The sequence below is a fragment of the Notechis scutatus genome, chromosome 1, assembly GCF_049901735.1.
Source record: "Notechis scutatus isolate UNSWTSFEM ecotype Mainland chromosome 1, rNotScu1.2, whole genome shotgun sequence".
NCBI classification, from domain to species: domain Eukaryota; kingdom Metazoa; phylum Chordata; class Lepidosauria; order Squamata; family Elapidae; genus Notechis; species Notechis scutatus.
In genome coordinates, this window is record NC_142009.1 from 253,653,106 (window position 1) to 253,676,318 (window position 23,213).

The window sequence follows — 23,213 nt, forward strand, 5'->3', positions numbered from 1 at the left end:
TTTCAAAGCATAAAAATACTTTATTAACTTAATAACAAGAAGATGTAGAACAATAAAGAATATGTACTTATGGCATCCTGTGTAGAAAGTTACAGAAATAATGATAAGCAGGATAATTCATGGAAACAAATTAGAAGAGATTGTTGTTCTTTTACATTTTAACAATTTCTCAAGGGTGTAACTGGTAAAAAATGGATGCTTTTCTATCCTCATAGCTCAGTATTAGTTGTTTAATCATGTCTATTTACATGCTAAATAAGCAGAGAAACAATAAAGACTTGTTAAAAATTTAAAACTTGTAAGGAAACATTCTTTAACATAACATTTAATATCCAAATAAGCTAGCAAGATTATATTGTTTTGCTTCCACACTCAATTTCATGTATACTAATTGGGTTAACCTTCGGGGCAGGGCTCAGTATTCAATCTCTTTTTTCATTAAGTTCTGATTGGAGCTCCACTCCTTTGGAAAACATTTAGATTTTTTCCCTCTAACCTCTCCATGTACATACTTAAGAACAAATTTAGTCAAGTTATTCAATGAAAGCGTAACAATATGATTCCACAGAAAGCGCCAATATTGCTCCAATCAGTCTATGTCCGGGATTGAAAATTTAAAAAGGTATCTTTTATATAATCCCCGGAAGACCAATATAATTGTGACTGAATTCTGTCTATAAAGTGGCTACACAAAAAATTTCTGTCATTGCTGTTCCAAGCCAAGAGGAAATGCCAAACCAGACTGAATAACATCTATGAAATGTGGAGAGACGGTTGTTGATTCTGAGCTATTTCCAACTATTTATGGCCTAACGGATTTCGTTTTCTTCTTTGAGCTCTTGTAGGGCTGGGTTTGAGTTAGTGACAATATCTGCCCACCTGATCTGTTGATTGTTTTTCAATTGCCTTTGATTTTTCTAAGCAGATAGAACCGTAGGTCATTAAAATTACACACTATATTTAGATTAGAAACAACTTAGATTACAAACATCTGGATAACCACTAGATGGAAGCAGAAAATTTCAGCTTTTATTGCTAACTAATTGTCCTCTGAATTTCTGCAGCCCAGACATAGTATGCTTACTTTTCTACCGGTAATATTCCAAGGATTTATAGTTAATATAAGAGGATCTTCTTCATGTAGTCCAAGGCTTAGGCACAACATTCACTGGGAAAACAAACTTACAAAGAGAATGAAAATTTAGGAAAGATTTGAGTCCTTATAGTAGATTTAGAGACACATTTAGTTTAAGAATCCTCCTGCAAAGTCACCTACTACACTACAGTACTCCTTTAGTAAGTTGAAAAGAGAATTGAACAGAAAGTTCTCTTTTACATAGCAGTTAAATCTGTAGCTACCTTAATCTGTTTTGTATCACTTTTATCCTTGTTCAATGTAAATTGGATTTAATAAACCAAATTTTAACAAACTGCACAAAATCTACAAAAAATCCTTGGTATTCTGAAAGACAAATCTATTCAAAGCCTATGATAAATATTAACATCTCTCTGAATTGCAGGACTTAAAAACATGTTTTAACTATTTCTTAAATATGTGTTAAAACTAAATAAATGCAAAATTGCTTTTTTGCCACATAGAAAGTTAACATTAGTTGTTGAATTTTATTAATATTCAATTTAGAGCAATAGTTTTTAAAAAATCCTTCATGCAGTTTTGCTGTTGTCCAAGAAGATAAATGATTTCAAGAAACAAAAGCTAGCAAAAAGCATGGAAAGAACAAAATTATTGATGATGTATGTTAAAAGAACTACAACTAGCTTTAGGAGCCAAACACATTTACATAGTAGCAACTATTTTTTCAAGGAAATGTTTAGAAATTAGTATGTTTAGAATCTTGAGGGGAAAAAGCAGCTGCTTCTCATAAATATGGATTCATTCTGTGAATAATTAAAAAAAAGATAATGCAAAGGAAGGAAGACAAAAGGGGACAAGAATCATTTCAGTTAATATAGAATGGAAATAGGCAAGCAAACTAACATGTAAGCTATCATAAAAACTATAGGAGTCTGGCTCTATCAAGACCCCTAAAATGAAGATTTATAATGAAATAAAAGTATTATTTACAATTTTTATTTTTAAAAAGGAAACATAGCTTTAAATATTTGACAGAGCACTTACAAACCATACATTTCTTATTCTAAGATAATCTCAAGGAAAATTGATTGTTTAGGCATCCTCCCAAATTAAATTAGAAGACTTATGAGAGTACAGTGTGTGTGTGTGTGTGTGTGTGTGTGTGTGTGTGTGTGTGTGTGTTCAAAAAAAATAATCTAAGACCGGGTATATAGTCTACAACTCATGCCCATTTCAGCATGTTGGTTGAAGCAAGTGGAACTCCAATTCTGTTCAAAGATTGTAACTGGGAGAATAATAGTCAAATGAAAGAAAATAAGAATGAAAACAATTTGGTTAAGAGAGGGAAAGAATCATAGACCCCAAGATATGAATCCAATTTTTTTTTGGCTCATTCTTAATATTTAAGCATTTGTTTTAGAGAAAGTTAAAAAAGTACACCATCTGCCATTGGAGATAAACTGTGGAACATAAAAAGGATATTAAAATTTAGAATGCTTAATTTAGTTTTTAGCTTCATATATATTTCTTGTATTAAAGTTACAATATAAACTTAAAAATTATGTCTGTGGAGATTTTCAGTCATCCAGGTCATGGATGTCCCAAAGGTGCTTTTTCAAAAGGCAGTTTCAAGAAGAAAAAGTCCATTTGCCTTTTGAAAAAGCATTTTTGGGTTAAAAACTATAACACACCTAATAAATCATTTTGAGAAGCTGATTCTATTGGTGGATTCTTCCAAAGTAAGCATATCAGACTTTTTAAAGCACTAGATGGCAATCTTTCACTTTAGTAAGTTATCTCAATAATAAAATATTCTGTCTTGCTGTGATAGTTTAAAAAAAATTAGGTGAAGTAAATCTAAACTTAATTCTATTAAAACTAAAGCCTCGCTAATGCCAAACAAAAATTCAAGTGGTGATTAGTTTTAAGGTCAACGGGGTTCATGATGCTGATTTTTGTTGAATTGTACTATCTTAAAAAATGTCCCCTTGTATTATTTAATGGGAATGAAGCTGATACTGCCATATTTTTTATTATGGATTATGCTTTCTTGCAAAAATGATGTATTTTAAGGAAAAGTGAAGACATGGTCTCAGAAATGACAGCCTTTTCACATACAGCAATATAGATGGGATATGCAACGATGATGTGCCCGATTTTATGGATTTGCAAAGCTGATTAGGTTTTCATTGATGGAATGACATTATTAAATATGTTTAAAGAAAACATTGGGTAGAAGCCATTGGAATCTGTTGTTGGTTGCTTTTGGAAATATTGCTGTTGTAGACACTGCATATCTATAGTCCTCAAAAAGGGAAAATCAGACCCTTTGTGGCCTTATGCTACATATCACAGTATGATTTGATTTTTTAAATGAAAAAATTAAAAACTATAGAATTCAGCACCATGAAAATCTATTCTTGTTACTCTGAGGATAATGGCAGGAAAATTAGTTTCTTTTAATTTTGCTGAGTTTCTTTTGGTCACAACCATATCCTGAGGTTCTAGTACCCATTTCCAAATATCCTATCTAAGAAATGTGTCACATATCTTACAATTGCAGAGTATCATTTATTTTGATGTGTAGCAACACCCTGGCACAATCAGTGGGGTTAGTGCTTGGTTGAAGCAGTATCAATGATGATATATGGACCAAAAGAGGAAAGGGTATTTTATAGTAATAAAAACTGGCTACTGTCATTTGGTCTTAAGTTATAGTACAAAGTTACTGTTCAGTTTCTCTGGAGCTTTGCTGGCTATCCCTCTATTCCCACTTCTTAATGATTTTAGAAGCCTCAAGAATCCCAACCATTTTCTTCTGAAAAGTGGGGCAAATTTAAATTAATCTCACTTTGACTTAAATATGAGTTTTCTATGCAAAAGAAGACAACAAGCAAAAACCTCAAACCTATTTTTATCACCTTGGTTTGGATTGCTACCATTTCATTTCTTTTGAAAGTGTTACTTGGTTTGTTGCAACCTTCCAGAAGCACAAAACCATATAACCTTACAGTGGAGTACCAATGGCAAAAATCTATTAAATCTTTTTGTTGTTGTTTCTAAAGGCTTAGCCTATATTATCAACACAACAAAAAATTTTTTATAGAACTCTGTGGACATCAGTTATGGAACATTACAATGTAGATTAGGCATTCTTGGATTGGTAAATTGTTCCAATATTTGCCTAATTGTTGGCAATCCAAAAGAATTCTTTGGGAAGGAAATTGTTATCTTAGAAAGAGCCAAGCAACATTCAACAGTAGCTTTAGCTCTGCAAAATCTCTTTAAGGAATTTAAAGCCATTTGTGCAGAACAGGGAGAGGCACAATGAGTTATTGCTTCCAATTTGGCTGAGTTTTCCTGGGAAACCATAGGGGGTGGTTTGCCCGTTAAAAACTTGCTTATTTTAGAATACCCATTACATTAATCTATAGCTGAAGCAACTGGTCTTCTGATATCAGAATATTATCTTCTGATGCCTATTCTTTGTAAAGTTCAGAACATAGCCAGTTATGTACTCTGCACAGAGCATGTTTTTTAAAAAAATAATAATGATAAAGGTATTTCTCTGGGTGATCATGATTCAGGGCAAATAAAAATAAAATTGGAAGAGAAAATAACTGTTACCTGGTGCTCAGTGCATGTTAGTAGCTATCATATTCTTGTTCGAATGACCATTTCAATTTCCATAAAACACTCAGTAAAAGGATGGGGAAAATTACTTTCACATTCAACATAAAGCATTATCTTTTTTTCTTTTCCTGATGAATTAAAATGAAATAACTATCATTCCATCATTTTCCACAAACCATTGATAACATCACAAATTTCCAGGGTATTTATAACCACTCAGTAAAAGGATTAATGCATTAACTGAGTTACTCAATTGTCAGTGTGGAATGAGGCAAGCAGTGGCAACCTTATAGATTTATTTTAAAAAGCAAGCAAAATAAAATCTATGGAAACCTTGGCACCAGAAATTCTATCAATTATTGATTTTTAGTAATATCAGATCACCATAGAAGTTCAAAAGATTTCATCTGAAAGAACTAGAGGACAAATTTCAAAGCTTGTAACTTAGCATCTCCTGTTTATAACATTTTCCCCCAGGGTTATACAACACATTCCATAAATCAGTCGACTTAAGTGTATATAACATTGCTCAATTGTGACCAACAGATTATAAAACTCTTGCAACATAGCAGATACTCCCAAATCCTCCAGAACTGAGATGTTTGACTATACCATTGTATATACTTCTTTGAACTCACTAAAATGGAATTAAAAGAAATTATCTTCAAAGCTTTTAATCACAGAAACTATCCAGACCTTTTTTTTTTAAACTCAATAGAACTGACTTCCAAGTAATTGAGTAAAAACTTGCAACCTAACCATAAGTGAAGAAGCCAGCCCAATGAGTTACTAAGATAAGTACATAGATTGTGCCAATGGTCATTTTATTTGTCCCCTCTATTTCAGATACATTATGCTAAAGAATGCGGAAGAATGCAATAAAGCAAGCTTTCAACGTTTTGCCAGTTGGCAAAATCCTTTTTTTACTGACAATAACTCGAATCCCCAATAACTCGAATTTCCATCTGTCAGAAAGCTAAGAAACGAACTTAAAAATAGGCGTATGTCACTTTTCTGGATTTTTGGGTACCTAGCAAATATAGCGCCCCCATCAGTTTTTTTTTTCTTCCAGCAATGGGAAACAACCGTCGATTTGTCGTCTGAACTGTCTTGCGCAACCTAAAGGTAGGCCCTTTATTTTGCTCTTTCAAGGTGCTCGGCTGAAAATCGCCAACAATCTGCACTGAGGTACAGTAGGAAGGGCCGATGTGATGGAGGAAAGTCCGTCTGTGAGGAAGCGTGGCCGGCAAAGAGTCCCGCCGGCGTGGCCGACCAGAGGGGAAAGGGGAGGGGGGGAGAGGGTCGCTTGAAGCCCAGCGAGGCGCCCGCTCCCGCTCAGCCCTTGAGATACTCTGTCTTGAGGCGGCTGAGGCGGGCGCCGTGGCTCCGGACGGTGAGCGCCAGTAGTTCGTACTTGTCCCGCAGGCCGGCCGAGACGGTCAGCGTCTCCTTGAGAAGGGCCCGCGCATGCACCAGCATTCCCAGGAAGTCGTCGTTGAGGCGGCTCTCCTCGTGGCTCTCGTGCTCCTGGCCCTGCCGGAACTTGTTTTCCAGCTCGCCCAGCGACTTCTCCGAGTTGGCGTAGGCGTCCCCGATCTGCGCGGATTCCCTGCGCAGGTAGTTGCCGTAATTCTCCTCGCCGTCCAGGTCGTAGGCGATGCTCTTCTGGATGCCTTCCAGCACGCGCGCCGCGTCCTCCACCTGCCGGCCCAGGAGGGTGAATTCCTCGCGCAGCGTCAGAGCGGGCGCCGCCGCCGCTACCGCCGCGGGATGCGAGCGTTCACCCTCCCCGTCCGCTGTGCAGCGGCGAAGGCGGTCGCTCACCCTGAAAAGCAACTGACACTTCTCCGGGTCGTCGTTCTCCTCGTAGTCCCCGTCGGGCACGAAATAGTGATGCAACGTCCCGTTGGACATCTCCGGATAAAGCGGGCCGTCGAAATAGCCGTGGCACAAGCTGATGGAAGAGCTCAGCAGCCACACCGACAGGACTCCCAGCAGCATCCCGGGGAGTGGGAGGGATGAAACCTGCCCCGACACCCTAAGCGTCCCGAAGTGGAAGAGGGCAAAGAGGCAACTCCGGTCGCGCCTTGTTTCAAGTCCTCCGGTTGCGGCCGTCCTTATTGCAGGGCTTCATTGGGACCCGCTTGGCCCTTCTCGCTCCCCGCGGAGAGTTCTCCGTTGCATCCGATTTGCCCGCGAGAACTTTGATTTTTTTTCCCTCTGGGAAGGGGGTGGTTGTGGGGGAGAGATTAACAAACCTTAAAAGGAGGAGCCTCTGGCTTCTTTCCCACCAACTTTTCCTTAACCACGTTTTCCTTTCTCCTTCCTCCACGCGCGTTAGGAAACTCCCACGTTAAAAACGGGGAGGGAGAGAGGGCGTGCTGGCGTCCAGATTTGACTGAGACCTGCCCGAAGCTGCTGCAAGCGCTTTGGGCTACTTTCCCCCCTTCTTCATTCTACATCTGGATTCGTGCTGCTAACGCGGGACTTCAGCTTTTGGCCGTAGGATCTCTCTTCTCCTCTCAAATTACAGCAGTGGGCCCCCGTTGCTTACGGAGAAGCCCAGACACCAAGTTTGGAATGAATCCTTACCTCAATGTCATTATTAAAGCTACAGTATCATCTCTGCTTGGAGAGCCCACGATTCTACAGGAGAGGACTTTCCTATAGAGGAAAAAAAAATCCTGTGCAAGGGGGATCTTGTAAAGATTCTTCATCAAATCAATTTTTGGGTCACAAATTGATTCTCAGCAACCTGTTTCCAGCAGAAACTCCAGATAAGGCTGGTCAGCCTATTTTTGAAGATCATAGCAGGAGACTGGTTTTTGAAAATGATTTATATGCTTTAAATGTAATAAAGGCATTGTTCACTAAGCAGAGTAAACATAAGGAACTTCTTTTCCTGGGCTTGTGAAAGCGGTGCGGAAAAAACAACTAGAAAGTAACCTTTGTGGAATATTCAGTGAAATCATGAAATGGTTAATGAAAACCAGAGTTGTGTGTTGTTGTTTACAAAGTACAGCTTTTCTATTTTAAAAATAGAAATAATAGGAATCCAAATGACACAATGGAATCGTGCAACATAGAATAGAGTTGAATCATCTCTACTATATTTAACAAATGTCCTCTGCCTCTTGTTCTGGATAGGATGGCCTGTGTTCCCACTGGCAGCTGTACTGTAATCCAGGGCTTCCTAATCCCTGGGCCATGAACCAGTACCGTTCTGTGGCCTGTTAGAAACTGGGCCACCATAGCTGGAAGTGAGTGGCAGGCAAGTAAGCAATGTGAAGCTATAGCTATATTTGCAGTCACTGCTCAGCAACTAGCATCACCGACCCAGTGCTAGCTGAGATCATCAGGCATTAGATTCTCATGGAAGTATAAACTGCACATGTTAGGGATCTAGGTTGCATGTTCCTCCTCCCCCCCCAGTTTGTGGAAAAAATGTTTTCCACGAAACTGGTCTCTGGTGCCAAAAAGGTTGGGGACTGTGATTACAAGTTGATTACAACAGTGATTTTCAACTGTTTGAATTCAGTTATCATTTCCTTCTTGGTCCTCTCAAATCAAAAGACTTCTGTTCTTCCACTATATCCCAGCAACTTTGGACAAATAGTTGTACGTTACATTTATATCTCACATTTAATTCAAGAGTGCAAATTGGCATACAGAGATTACTCTCTTCACATTTTTCTCCACTGCAGTGGCCCTGTGTGGTAGGCTGGGCCAAGAGATTGCCTCCAAGAGACCCACTAGTTTCTGTGAGTCAGGATGCACTTGATCTGGATTTTCCAAGGGACTATTCATCACTTAACCCACCACACTGGTTTGTCTAGCAAAGCTCTGGATTTCTCATACTGACCATTCTGCATCATTAAAATGCCTGGTGGGTTGACATATCATTTTATATTGTGAAAAGAAGACGTCGGACTGAAACAATATAGTTCACATTTCTGTCACTGCCTTAGTTGAGTCACATTACTGCTAAATCATTTGGTAAACTCTCCAAAGGAGCCACAGAAACAGAGGCTATGAAACTTGACCAACAAAATCATGCCCTCCCTCCCTTCCTTCCTCACCAATGTCTAGGCACACCTTAGCCAAATAGTAAATGGAGTAAGATCTCATGCTTGGCACTATCAAGACATTTCTATTTATTTATTTAGAATATTTATATGGCCACTCACTTTTAGTGACTGGGTGACTTTCAAACATTGTAATCATCCTGGCATTTTCCCCTATATGCATCTTTAGTACCTGACCCAAAAATGTTAAAGCTGGCAACAATAAGTGTTTCAAAATAAGTCCAGGGTAGGAAGATCCAGGAAATGGCAGGCATTAAACATTTAATACATGTTCCAGGCAAATTTGAAGAAGGAAGAACAAGCATACAGAACACATAAACTTCGCAGAAGAAGAAATTAAATATGTCTTGCAAATAGTCCTGTTTTACAAGTTCCTTAAGAATACCAATAAATATATCAATGAAGGAATCTAGTACATAAAATTCCTTGAAACAAAAATTACAGTTCTCTACTAGCATCCTGTTACGTATTACAGAGTTGTAAAAGAATTTCCTTAAAGTGGATGAACTGCTTTAAACTGTCTAGCTTATGTTCTTATATTTATAGAAGAACGTATCAAAAGTACTATCTAGGGTTTTTGGCCTATTCAGCCAAACTCATTGTTAATTCTCCCAGTGATGGGCAGATTCTTAAAGCTGTCGCAAAATCCACTGCTTCATCAATTAATTGGGGAGGGAGGGGAAAAAGTCCATTTTCTTCTGCATCCAAGAAACATCTTGTTGCCACTGTGAGAACCAAAGTGTTGGACCAAGATGATTTGATCACATGACCCCGGGATGTTACATTATGGTTGTCAAGCACCCAAATGTATGGTTGTCATACATTATGGTTGTCAAGCACCCAAATTTTGATCACAAGACTGAGGATACTACAGCAGTTGTAACCTCAAGGACAGGTTGTAAATAACTTCTCAGTGCTGTTGTAACTTTGAAGGTCAAACGAATGGTTGTAAGGCAAGGGCTACACATCTGGATGTATCTGGAAGTTAGATACAATAAGATATTGTTATTGGAAGCAATAAGATATTGGTACTTCAAATACTTAGGAAGATTAGTTAGGAATTAGCTGCTATGGAAAGATGACAGAACAAGGGCTCAGGTATTTATGCTCCTCACCCATCAGATAGTCAAGTTTTTTCCTTTTGAATCTCATTTATGAACCTTTTCAAAGCTCAGCATGCCAGGCATTTTTCTACCAAGACAGCAAGGCTTTTGTTAAACTTTCTAATCTTTACAATGATAAAACAAGTAACTATTGCTGTTTCAAAGGCCTATGAAATAATCCAAATAATCCAAACAGGCAGTTCCTCACTCTATTACAAAGATTCATAGAGCTTCCCAGCAGAACTTAATAAGCAATGGGTGGTTAAAAGCAGTTATGCTGACTTAATTGGTCCCACTCCACACTTGCTTTTTTCTTTCTAGGATTCTTAATTTTCTTGATGGAGTTTCTGGAAGGCAAAAAGCATACCCCGCTCCTTCAGTCATAAAATTAATGGATTTTCATACAAATATGCCTTTGCGGGTTGCTTTGTGGCTGAAGTATACATCACATTTCAATAGGTTTAAATTAAAAGAAGATGGTTTAAATAGTTCATGGGATGCTAGCTAGTATGGCAAAGAACAAAGAAAATCTCTCTGATGCTTTTTCAAGCAAGATCAAACTGGGCTGCATTAAAGACGTCAGAAAGAGGAGAAGGAAAAAGCCAGGATTAAACCATTTTGTCATCTATCTATCTATCTATCTATCTATCTATCTATCTATCTATCTATCTATCTATCTATCTATCTATCATAATCTATCATCTATCATTGTCTATATATTCTTGACTAATTTGATTAATTCAAGTCGAAGAGAGCCCAATCACAAAGCAACCTACGCAGCATACAAAGGGGGCTAAAATAATAACCAGAATAAAATAAATAAATAAAACAATGGCAATATTGTCTACTGTTGGAGCTTTTTTTAAAAAAACATGACACACAAATATACACACGCACACCTACACAGCCTACATACTTATACAAAAACCTACACACAAAGAATATTTTATGTAACTGACCTATAGCAGCTAACCACTGTACAGCTGTTTAAATATGCAATGTTACATTATGAAATTTACTTATTTTTTTGGCTTAAATTCCATAGGACAGCAAGAAGTTTGCTCTTGGGGCTGGTTTGTCCTCCAAGTGACACCACAGAAGTTAGTGCCCAGTTTTTTCATAGCAGAGAGTAATGTTGCTACTGGAGTTGGCAAGGTTTTTCGCCAAGAAAAGTGACCTCATGCTTTTTTCCCCCCTATTTAAAACAGTTCATCTTCAGGACTTGGCCAGAAAGATAAAAAAAAAAAAAGCTGTGTTGTTTTTCTACCGTGCTTCATTTTGTTAGGATTGTGATGGGCAGATAAAAACTTGTTTTGGAACAAGGAGTTTTATGCTAGTGATTGAATTTTATACTTTGTTTTCTTTCCACTTGAATGCCCTCTGAATATGGTAGACTGCCACTCCCGTAATCCATCAAATAGCACAATTTGCCACCAGTGTTAAATGGAGTATTGCAGAGTTATATTTGGAAGGGATTCATTTGTCATTGTTGCCTGATAGATTCCTAAAGGAATTTAAAACAACTCACTAAATATTTTCTCATACGCTTGGAACCATATGGTTATATATAAAATGTTGTGCTAGCCATCAGACATCTGGAAGGACAGGTTGTGTAAACTCATAATGATAGACATTTTGTTTACTTACCTTAATTATGTAGCCATTTTTCATGGTTTGAACCACATTATATAAAACATACCGGTACTTTCCCAATAGACTTTGAAAACAGAGTTTCATAAATATAAATATAAATTCTGTTGGAGGTTTCCTATAGCCTATAATTTTGTTAATTTTTTTGTACTTGTATCTGAAATCCAAATAAAGCTTTATTAAATGACTCTGATGAGGTCATAAACTGCTTTCAGCATGGTCTCAGCCATTTTGGGTTGGTTTCCTATGACTTTTGTGTTTGTGTTTTCATATTTAAAATACAACATTATTGTCTATCTTTTGGGGGGATTTTATGGTTTTGGCATTGCAAAATAGAATTCTTAACACAAAACTCAATCCATAGTTGTATATCAAAAATCTCAGCACAACAATAAACTTGTACTTTGAATTGCACATTCTCATTATTATAACTTTATATACTGGAATCCATACTCTATACCTGGAAGCTTAGAATTCAAAAAGCTTAAAAAGAAACAGGACTATAATGCCCCAGAGCTATATGAAGCAAAAAAACCTAACTGCTGCTTTGTAGAGTAAAATATTTGCTGTAGACTATAGGCTCTAATTTGAAAGTCTGTCATACAACAAGTCCTCTGTTTGAAGAGTTTCTCAGTCAACATCTGGTTTAAAGGACCATAATAATAGAGAGAATGACATTACAATAGCTAACTAGGAATGCATACAGAGTATGTGGCCAAGGGCTGTCCCATTTTACTAGGATATGTAATAATTCTTTTAAAATTACAGTACTTCTATGCGTGCATCTACAGTATATAATTTGAAAATCTCCTTCAGATCTTGAATAAACACAGCTAATTTCTGTGAAGAGTCCATTTATTTTGGCTTCCATCTGATTTTTCTTTTTCTTTTTAAATGTAGCTGTTTTCAGAATGGCATTTGAAAGCAATGTCTTCTTTTTTTATACTTATGCTTGTTTTTTATAATTGCATAAAAGCCATAGAGAATTAGCTGTGTTAATGAATAACAGTGTGGTACTGTACTTGCACAAGATCCAGAGCCATTTTTCTAAAATAAATTTGAAGTATGCAAATTACGATAAACAAATTTATGGAAATCTGTATCTGCTTTTTGAGGTGCTTGATGACTTTCCTTTTCTTTTTAATTGAACCTACAGGTGGATATCTCTTCCAGAAAATATATAATGAATGCCAGAAACTTTGTAACAATGTATTCTTTGTACTTCTATGATTTTACTAAACCCAGCAAAAACAAAAAGAAGACAGTAAAGAAGTCATTGCAAGTAGTATAAAAATAATTAAAGATAGGGCAAAGTGGAGATCGACTTGTTGGTAAATTCAGTCTGAAAAGACTATATGTGATTTAATTAACTGTCCTCACTTATTTCCCTATAACTTCTGAATGCCCACAAATAAATATTACTTTGATTCCAGGTAGGTTTGTGAGATGTAAAATTGTTTTAACTACTTTCCACCAAGAACGTTAAATCCAGACTAGTTGTAGAATACTTGGTTAGATTTCTATGGAATCTCAGTGCGAGTTTAATACCCTGAAGTTAAGTGTTTTGTTTATGAATCATTTCATTTGAGACTGACTCAGCCATATTTCAAGGATGTACAGGCTTAGGAGTGTTTGATTTGTTCCATATGCTTATCGACTTTGGAGTAAGGCATATTTCTTGACTCAGTAACATATAATGTCAAAGATCAATTGTGTATATCACAGGAATTGAAGTTCCTTCACTTTAAATATACAACAAAGCACTTAGCTTAATCAGAAATGTGTTGAACAAGTGCATTTTGCCTCTAGTAAGAAAATTTCAAAACCTAGATAGTCTCGACATCCCACTGATGCTTCATTAGCTCTGTATTTATCCAAGAATACCTATTCTGTCATTTCATCTTTGCTTTTTTGTTTCCAAGACAACTTGTTTTAAAACATCACTTACACTTTTCTTTTGCAGTCATACAGTGTAATATCTACCAACAGAGGAGAATCTTTGTAGCTCAGTTAAAATGAGGGATCCTTGGTGGTCTCTGAGTTTGCTTGTTTTCTTGAAGACATTTTATTACCCTAACTACACTAGCACTGATGATGTTACCTAGTTAGGATAATGAAACGTCTGCAAGAAAACAAGCAAGCTCAGAGAGCACCAAGGATGCCTTAGTGTAATATGCTGTTTGAAAAAGAGAGGGCAAGAGAGGGAAAGAAAGGGAAGGAAGGGGAAAGAGAAAAAAATGGATGCTCTTAATTCTGCAGTAAAACCTCCTCCTCTTAATAAATGTGTCACTATGCTAGATGCAAAAAACAGTTTTGTGAAGAATTGTTTGTTTATCAAATTTTTATACCATCCATCTCATTTCTGCGACTCAGCAGGTTCCAAATAAAACAACACAATCACATAAAACAACATTTTATGCATCAGCAGCAATATTTCTTTTAACACCATTGGCCATTTCATAGTTTTTCATGACCAAAAACCAACGTGCTTTCATCCAGCAATCATCAGCATGGCATTGTTTGCTTGTACCTGAGACTTTAGCAGCAATTATTGTATTTTCTATTAGATGTACTAGCAATATCTGCAAAGTTAATTAATTAATTAATTAATTATATGTGAATTGCTTCAACATTAGTGTTTATGTCATTGTACAAAGCTGTTGGAACTGAAGAACTGAATTCAAACAGTTTCAAAATGCCAATTAATGTTTTACAAGTTTATGCAACTTTTTTTCCCAACTGTAGACTTAATTGGGCTGATTTTCTGAAATATCAGAGTAGTCTATCTTTTGTAGAAAATTATAATGGGCCTATTCAATTTGGACCAGGCAAAATGTAAATAATTCATCAGAATGCTCCAGAAAGCAATATTTATCATGTTCAATGTTGATTCATATATGAATTAAAGCAGGGTATATTAAGGGTAAAAAGCTATATGCTTCTGAGTAAAATAATAAAGAAAAAAAATCATTTCAATTACTTCAAACTGTTTGTTAATGTTCAAATAGCTCTGAAGAAATGTTTGTAATTGCCTGGAGAGTTTTAATCTTCTTTTATCAGAGTATAGTTAATATAAAAAACTCATCCAGCAATTGAGCCTTAAGAGTTTTAACATTACCTCATTGGCATCCTTGTCTATCAGCCGTATTCTTCTGATGCAATTTATGATTAACATTCTTTCTGAATCATTTTCCTACAGGTTTAACTGATTATTTTATTTTTTTAATGCTACATTACTCATTTACTGTCTCTATAGATTTTAGGAAATTTCCAAACTTTGAAAAGAGGCTTCAATAACATTTCAACTAAAATCAGCAATCAAAACAGATTCATCAAATAATTAATCAACTACATTTACTTTCATTAATAAAATTCAATAAAAGTTATGAACCCTGTATACTTAATAAAATAATTTCAGTCTTCTGGCATATTAGAAATTTGTTTGATGCCATGTGGCCATCACCCAAACCTTCTCACAATATTGAATACTGGGACCAATTGTGCAGTAGCCATTTTTCATGGGGAAAATTGGGGCATTCAATTTTCCTGATGTGTGAAGTTTAACAATAGACACCTCATGTGGTTAGGCCTTTCCAAACCAAGGTATAATTGTTAAAAGAAAGAAAGAAAGGATAAAGAAGAGAAATTACTTGGATAACTAGAACAAGTGTATCTGCTACATGATACTGAGCATGGAGTGTTTCAGTTAAATTATCAAGGATTCCTTCCACACCTGCTTTCTTGGAAATATTGCAAACAAGCTCATTTCTCCCTATTTTACATAAGTGGTGCCAATTTAGCTATCTATATGTTCAGTTGTTTCATCTATATTTCATACACCTTCACTGTGGGATTTCATCACACTTATAGGCAGTTGGTCTAGTGGTTAATGCAGCAGATTAGAAAGCAAGAGACTGTGAGTTCAAGGTCCTTCTTGTCCATAAAACCCAGCTAGATAACCTTGAACCTGTCATTGTCTCTCAGGCCAACTCACCTCACAGATTGTTGTGGGGAAAATAGGCATAGGAAAGTGTGTTAGATAATAATATTTGTAGGGACATTTATGAATGAATATGTGAAATCCTTGGCATTTTCTAAGGTTTTCTTGCAGACAACCAAACTAGCTACCGGTCACATTATTAATTCTAGAAGGGAATGTGATTTGCTCTTATTTTTATATATTGTGACTGATAGTAACTTGCCCTATCAGTATTGATGAATGGTCTTGATTGTTCCTTGATTAGGCTTTTATTTACTGTTGTTAGTGTGTTTGTCTGGATACATAATTCCTTCATTGGGTAATTGTTTGCTTGATTGTTGGCCTAGTGTTAATCTTGGTGTTAATCTCTGCTCATATGGGTGGTGTTACTGCTGCTGAGGAGATGCATCCTTGTCTTCCCTCACAGCACATTTGGAAAATGTTAGTAAAAAAGACAATCCTTTTTTATACCTTCATTTTTGCATTTCATGTTTTGTTCCTGATTTTATGATAGAAATTATTCTGTTTGGCTACTAAAGGGCACTGATGGTGGAATATGGCATATATCAGTACCTTTAGAGAAGCTATATCTGGCTGATAGAATCAAATGCAATGATCAAATCTGCCAGAAAAAAGAAAGAGAGAAAGTGACTGGCACCAACATTTACTCTAAGACTTGATTCCTTCATTCTTTTCCCTCATGGATAGACAATCACTCCAGTGGACAACTTTCCATTTTTTAATGACTAACTAGAGTATGGGTGAGGTTTTTGTAAAGTTGTTATCATATATAATCTACATGAAGCAATGGTACACAGCAGAAATTAATTTAAAAAGTGGTTTTGGTAAAGGAAGGTTTCCATCTGGTGATTCCAAAGTTTTTAGAATTCAGAAATAGCCTGCCACATTACAACAAAAAATAATTCAGCAATAATGCTAACAATCTGGTGGATGTGGAGTTTTTTCTTTCAATGGGTGAATCATACAAGAAGCATAATCTTAAAATCAGACCTAGCTTTTGCAGTAGGGTATTATTATGCTGCGGTTGATTTACCAGCTGTTTTACTTTCTCTCGTGCTTCATTCATGTGCTATTTCAGTATACCTTATTGTAAGATAAAGGAATATCTTATATTTTATGCTTGTGTTCAGTAAAAAGGACTCCATATCTTTCTATCTAGCAAGAATAGCTGTATGAATCTATCAAGGGATTTTGCAATTTGAATAGCACCTAATTGGACTACTCCTTATATTTGTATGACTGAATTACTGAACCAGATCAGATCAGATTAAAAGTTTGATTTTTGGTCTCTTGGGTGATTTCTAGCTTTGCAAAGTCTGATTGTTACAGCTTTCCTTTCTTCCATGGAGTAAAGGTTGTGTAATGTAATGAACTCCATTTCATGACAGGAGATTCTGGTCAATGAGCCAGGCAAACCACCTTGCAAGACCAGAGATAGTCAGAGGGATGGGCTTTTCTACTTTTAACAAAATTATTTTTGAAAAAAGAACTTGAAATTTTTAAGAGGAAATAAAACATGATAACGTAAAAAGGTGATGCATATAACGTAATGGCATCATTATGCAAATACCATAACTTTATGTTATGTTATGAAATGATGATGCACTTGTTGTCATTCCCTTCACTTTTGAAGCTCGCATGGACCTCCAGAGCAGGTCACTTTCTGTATTTGTTCAGTCTAACTCAGTGTTTTTCAAACTTGGCAACTTTAAGATGTATTATAGTTTACTTTGGCTGATGAGCATACCCAAATGTTGAGGAAATCATAGCTCATTTTGTCTGTACATCTCTGCATGCGAATCTTAAAATCTAATGTTAGAGGTGCAGAGAGTTACATGTATGATATTCAGGGTTCTCTGAAAACACCAGTGTAACTTAGAGCAGTGTATGCATGCAGCTAGCTCACCACGTTCTTTGCATACAGCCCTTATCTGTCAGCAGGTTATGTTTTATAAATTGGGTTAAAAGGAAACAGGATAGAATAGTTCCCCCAATATTCCCTCATAATGTGTTTGCCAATAATTTCCAGCATTCTCTCCCAACATTTCTGTAACAATATAAAAAACTTCTGAAAATGTTTACCAAAGTCAAATGTATATATCATGGGTAGTTTTGTAAACTGTCTTTAATATTAATGGGAAAAAAACCAAAAGATATATCACAAACTACAATTGTCTGTCTCTCACAGTGACTATATACTAGTAATAAATTTTCCCTTATGATAATATGCTTCTGAAATCCACTTGAAATTGAAAGTAAACTATAATACATTCGTCTGCAGATGAATAATCCATTCTGTCAAAATGCATGAAATATAATATTAAATAATAATCCATTGTCAACAAATGCATGATTTTGGAGAGGATGTCTATTCACAAACAATTACCAAAATTATCTCCTTAAAAATACTAAAATTATGACAATATGCTTATTTATGAAAAACATTTTGAAATAGTTTTGTACTTGTATTGTAACAGAATAGTAGGGTTGTTTGATCAGAACAGTATATAATTAAAACTAATTTGGGACCAAATTATAAAACATTTTCTAGATTCTAATAGCTATTCATTTTTTTCTTTTGAATGCAAAACATTTGGGTCATAACTCATTGCAAGTGAAGGCTACAGATGGCTAACATATATCAAATCAAGGAAATGACACAACTCAGACATTATAATTATTATAAGAGCCATGGTGGCACAGTGCTTAGAATGCAGTACTGCAGGCTACTTCTGCTGCCTGCCTGCAATCTGGCAATTCAGGAACGTCTCTGGAGTTTTTTCCCCTTCTTTTGCTGGTACTTTGCTTGTGTGGAGTGACCATTCAAAGTTACAATGGCACTGAAAAACGTGACTTATGACCATTTTTCACGACTGTTGCAGCATCCTCACAGTTATGAGAGGCCAGGTGAGAAGATGCGTGCCTCGATGTGAGTAATATTGAGTTGGCCACACCCAGCCAATAACATGACCAGCAAGCCATGTCCACCCAATCACATGACCATCGCCACACCCACCACCTAAGCCATGCCCACAGAACCGGTTGTTAAAAAATTTGAATCCCACCCCTGCCTACCTACCTACCTACCTACCTACCTACCTACCTACCTACCTATCTATGCTTACCATCTCTGTCCTAATGTTTCTTTTTATTCGTATTCATTTCACATATTCATAATCATGTTTACACTTATACCTGTTATCTAATACTTGCTTGACAAATAAATACATAAAATAAAATAAAATATCCATCAAAGGGAAATCCACCACTTCCCTGATAACTGGTTCCACTCTTGAATGTATCCCACTGCTACAAATTTTTAAAAATTAATTGGTATTTATTTGTGCGTTTTTTAAAAAATAAAATGTATGGGTTGCTCTACTCCCAGTGACCCTGGGCAGTTTACAATTACAAATGAGAAAAAAAAAATACAAATAACAAAGAAGAAATTCATAAGTTCCTGAAGACAAATATGTACCTCACCCCAACCTCCCTTCCAGCAGGGGTTCACCTATCCCCTTGCCCCAAAGCTTGGGAGAATAGAGAATAGACAAGTCTTTAATAGCTTTAATAGCTTCCTGAACATCATCAAAAGGGCCATGGTGGCACAGTGGTTAGAATGCAGTACTGCAGGCTAACTCATTGCTCACCTGAGGAGTTTGATTCTCACTGGTTCAAGGTTGACTCAGCCTTCCATCCTTCCAAGGCCGGTAAAATGAGGACCCAGATTGTGCAATATGCTGACACTATAAACCACTTAGAGAGGGCTGTAAAGCACTGTAAAATGGTATATAAGTGCTATTGGTATAATAGTATTTTAATTTGTTTCATTGCTTAATCATCTGGCAATTATCTTTTCTTACTCCTATCTTGGACAATGGGTTATAGCAGGAAATAGATATGGAATATTGATTATATTGTTCTTGGTTTTTAAAAACCTACTTTAACATGCATTCTAAGATTTAGAACTTTTTCAATAATTGATATATGATATCATCATCACCATCATCACATTATTATTACTCCACTGACCTTAAGCAAATTTTCTGCTGTTTGATATAATGCATCACAATAATATGCTTATTTTCCAAATTGTCCTGCACCACTGCCCAATTGTATGTCCCACCTTTTACTCAAGAACTTAAGTATGTAGTATTCATTTTTCCTATTGTTCTTCAGAACAATAATCCTGAGGGTTGAAAGAGTATGACTGACCCAAAGTAACCCCATGAGTTTCTATGCCTGAGGGTGGGTTAGAACTTGGGGTTTCCCATGACTGCAATCATTGCAGCCATTTTGCAATAGAAATGAACTAATAGAATAACAGAATTACAGAGTTGGAAGGGACCTTGGAGGCCTTCTCATCTAACCACCTGCTCAAGCAGGAAACCCTATACCATTTCAGACAACAAGTGTTTGTCTAATCTCTTCTTAAAAACTTCCAGTGTTGGAGCATTCACAACTTCTGGAGGCAAGTTGTTCCACTGATTAATTGTTCTAACTGTCAGGAAATTTCTCCTTAGTTCTGGGTTGCTTCTCTCCTTGATTAGTTTCCATCCATTGCTTCTTGTCCTGCCTTCAGATGCTTTGGAGAATAGCTTGACTCCCTCTTCTTTGTAGCAACCTCTGAGCTATTCAAACACTGCTACCATGTCACCCCTACTCCTTCTTTTCATTAAACTAGACATAACAGGCCTTGTTTTGTGGGAGTCAATTAGGCAAAGAAATTTTGGCAGATTGTGTTGTCCCAAATGTGCTTTTTTCAAAAAGGCAACTGGGCTTTCTTGTTTTCTTTTCCACTTTGAAAATGTTTTGCTTCTCATTCAAGAAGCCTTTTCAGTTCCAACTGATTGATGGGTCCTATGATTTTAATTTTAATACCCTATGGTTTTAAATCTCCTTTTAATGAGTACCATCCAATTTGGTTTTTCCATGCTGTGAATCTCTGACATTTTAATGGAAGCTCTATTGGATCCCAAGGCACATCTGGATGCTTTATAACTGGAACTGTAGCTATTCAGATGTTTACCTAACCAACCCATTAATTTTTTTGGTTCATTATTCAGGCTAGTAAACAGTTTGCTTGGACACATTGCCAGAAGTCATGGAATGCATACTGTCTTTAAATATAGATGCTCATTTGAGACTGCTACTGTCTTTGGATGGCTGATATACTTATTTTTGGTAATACTGTAGTGTAAACAGACTCTATTCAGCACTAATTATTATGGAAAAAACTAATGAGGAGAAAATTGAACAAAATGTTTTGAAAGGTTTCAAAGCTAAGTATATATAATTCTTTGTGGAATGATTTATTTTCTGCTAATCTGGGACAAGTTGAGCTGTATATGGGTGAGAGCCTGAAAAAGCAGGGAGAGGAAAGTATCAAGACATCTGGGGTCATGATTCGGAGTAGTAAAGAAGACAATTAATTCATGTAGTGATAGGATAAACAGGACAGACGTGTATGAAAGCTGGAAATGTGAATCTTCTATACCTCTTGTACTGAGTGAAATTAAACAATTACATTTTCATACTAAATCCTTTTTGATAAATAAAACATTATTAAATCAAATTTCCTTCAGGTTGAAATCAGTATTGTTATTAGTGAGGTAGTAATCAATGCATTTTTATTCTAAGAAAATTTTTCTTGAGGGACTGTGGCAGGCACAATACTTTCTATATTTCAAATTCAACCACATGCAGTAGATCACCCTTACTTCCAGATTGGGTTTTTTTCTTTTCTATTTGTCACATAATCTCCAGATCTTAACCCTTCCTTTCTATTATTATTATTATTATTATTATCATCATCATCATCATCATAGAATGTGGGATATACAGGTGAAACTCAAAAAATTAGAATATCGTGCAAAAGTTCATTTATTTCAGTAATGCAACTTAAAAGGTGAAACTAATGTATGAGATAGACTCATTACATGCAAAGCAAGATAATTCAAGCCATGATTTGTCATAATTGAGATGATTATGGGTTACAGCTCATGAAAACCTCAAATCCACAATCTCAGAAAATTAGAATATTGTGGAAAGGTTCAATACTCTAGGCTCAGAGTGTCCCACTCTAATCAGCTAATTAAGCCATAACACCTGCAAAGGGTTCCTGAGCCTTTAAAGGGTCTCTCAGTCAGGTTCAGTAGGAATCACAATCACGGGAAAGACTGCTGACCTGACAGTTGTGCAGAAAACCATCATGGACACCCTCCATAAGGAGGGAAAGCCTCAAAAGGTAATTGCAAAAGAAGTTGGATGTTCCCAAAGTGCCGTATCAAAGCACATTAATACAAAGTTATGTGGAAGGGAAAAGTGTGGAAGAAAAAGGTGCACAAGAGCAGGGATGACTGCAGCATGGAGAGGATTGTCAGGAAAAGGCCATTCAAAAGTGTTGGGGACTTTCACAAGGAGTGGACTGAGGCTGGAGTCAGTGCATCAAGAGCCACCACACACAGACAGATACTGGACATGGGCTTCAAATGTTGTATTCCTCTTGTCAAGCCACTCCTGAACAACAAACAATGTCAGAAGTGTCGTACCTGGGCTAAGGAAAAACAGAACTGGTCTGTTGCTCAGTAGTCCAAAGTCCTCTTTTCTGATGAGAGCAACTTTTGCATCTCATTTGGAAACCAAGGACCCAGAGTCTGGAGGAAGAATGGAGAGGCACACACTGCAAGATGCTTGAAGCCCACTGTGAAGCTTCCACAGTCTGTGTTGATTTGGGGAGCCATGTCATCTGCTGGTGTTGGTCCACTGTGCTTCATTAAGTCCAGGGTCAACGCAGCTGTCAACCAGGAGATTTTGGAACACTTCATGCTTCCTTCTGCAGATGAGCTTTATGGGGATACTGACATCATTTTCCAGCAGGACTTGGCACCTGCCCACACTGCCAAAAGCACCAAAACCTGGTTCAATGACCATGCGATTACTGTGCTTGATTGGCCAGCAAACTCGCCTGACTTGAACCCCATAAAGAATCTATGGCGCATTGCCAAGAGAAAGATGAGAGACATGAGACTGAACAATGCAGAAGAACTGAAGGCCGCTATTGAAGCATCCTGGTCTTCCATAACACTGCAGCAGTGCCACAGGCTGATAGCTTCCATGGCACACCTCATTGAGGCAGTAATTGCTGCAAAAGGGGTCCAAACCAAGTACTGAGTACATATGCATGCTTATACTTTTCAGAGGTCCAATATTGTTCTATGTACAATCCTTGTTTTATTGATTGCATGTAATATTCTAATTTTCTGAGATTGTGGATTTGGAGTTTTCATGAGCTGTAATCCATAATCATCTCAATTATGACAAATCACAGCTTGAACTATCTTGCATTGCATGTAATGAGTCTATCTCATATATTAGTTTCACTTTTTAAGTTGCATTACTGAAATAAATGAACTTTTGCATGTAATATTCTAATTTTTTGAGTTTCACCTGTAGCTATTCTTTTTCTTCTATTTTATTTAACACTATAAAATAATTTGAGAAAATGGAGTGCAACAATGAAGACAACTGTTATTCAATGTAGAGTATGTCAGGAAAAATAAATAAATACATGTGTTCATCAACAGAAGCAGCTCAAGCAGCTGAGCAGAATTATATTGGGAAATTTTATCTGCTGGAATTGGTTG

The 23,213-nt window shown here is 36.6% G+C and overlaps 1 protein-coding gene and 1 long non-coding RNA gene across 2 annotated transcripts in view; one reads left to right on the forward strand and one right to left on the reverse strand.

Annotated features, from left to right (window-relative positions):
- Positions 1–7,237, reverse strand: FIBIN (fin bud initiation factor homolog). The gene has a single exon (XM_087951085.1). The coding sequence runs from the start codon at positions 6,728–6,730 to the stop codon at positions 6,065–6,067; it is 666 nt and encodes a 221-aa protein (XP_087807211.1). The 5' UTR covers positions 6,731–7,237; the 3' UTR covers positions 1–6,064.
- Positions 5,755–23,213, forward strand: part of LOC148133327 (uncharacterized) — a 46,396-nt gene continuing 28,937 nt past the window's right edge. The window contains exon 1 of the long non-coding RNA XR_015746679.1: positions 5,755–5,854. This is a non-coding gene — a long non-coding RNA (uncharacterized LOC148133327). The remainder of the gene's footprint in view (positions 5,855–23,213) is intronic.

Coding starts and splice junctions, on each gene's coding strand:
- FIBIN (XM_087951085.1), bottom strand. CDS start 6,730: ATGCTGCTGGGAGTCCTGTCGGTGTGGCTGCTGAGCTCTTCCATCAGC.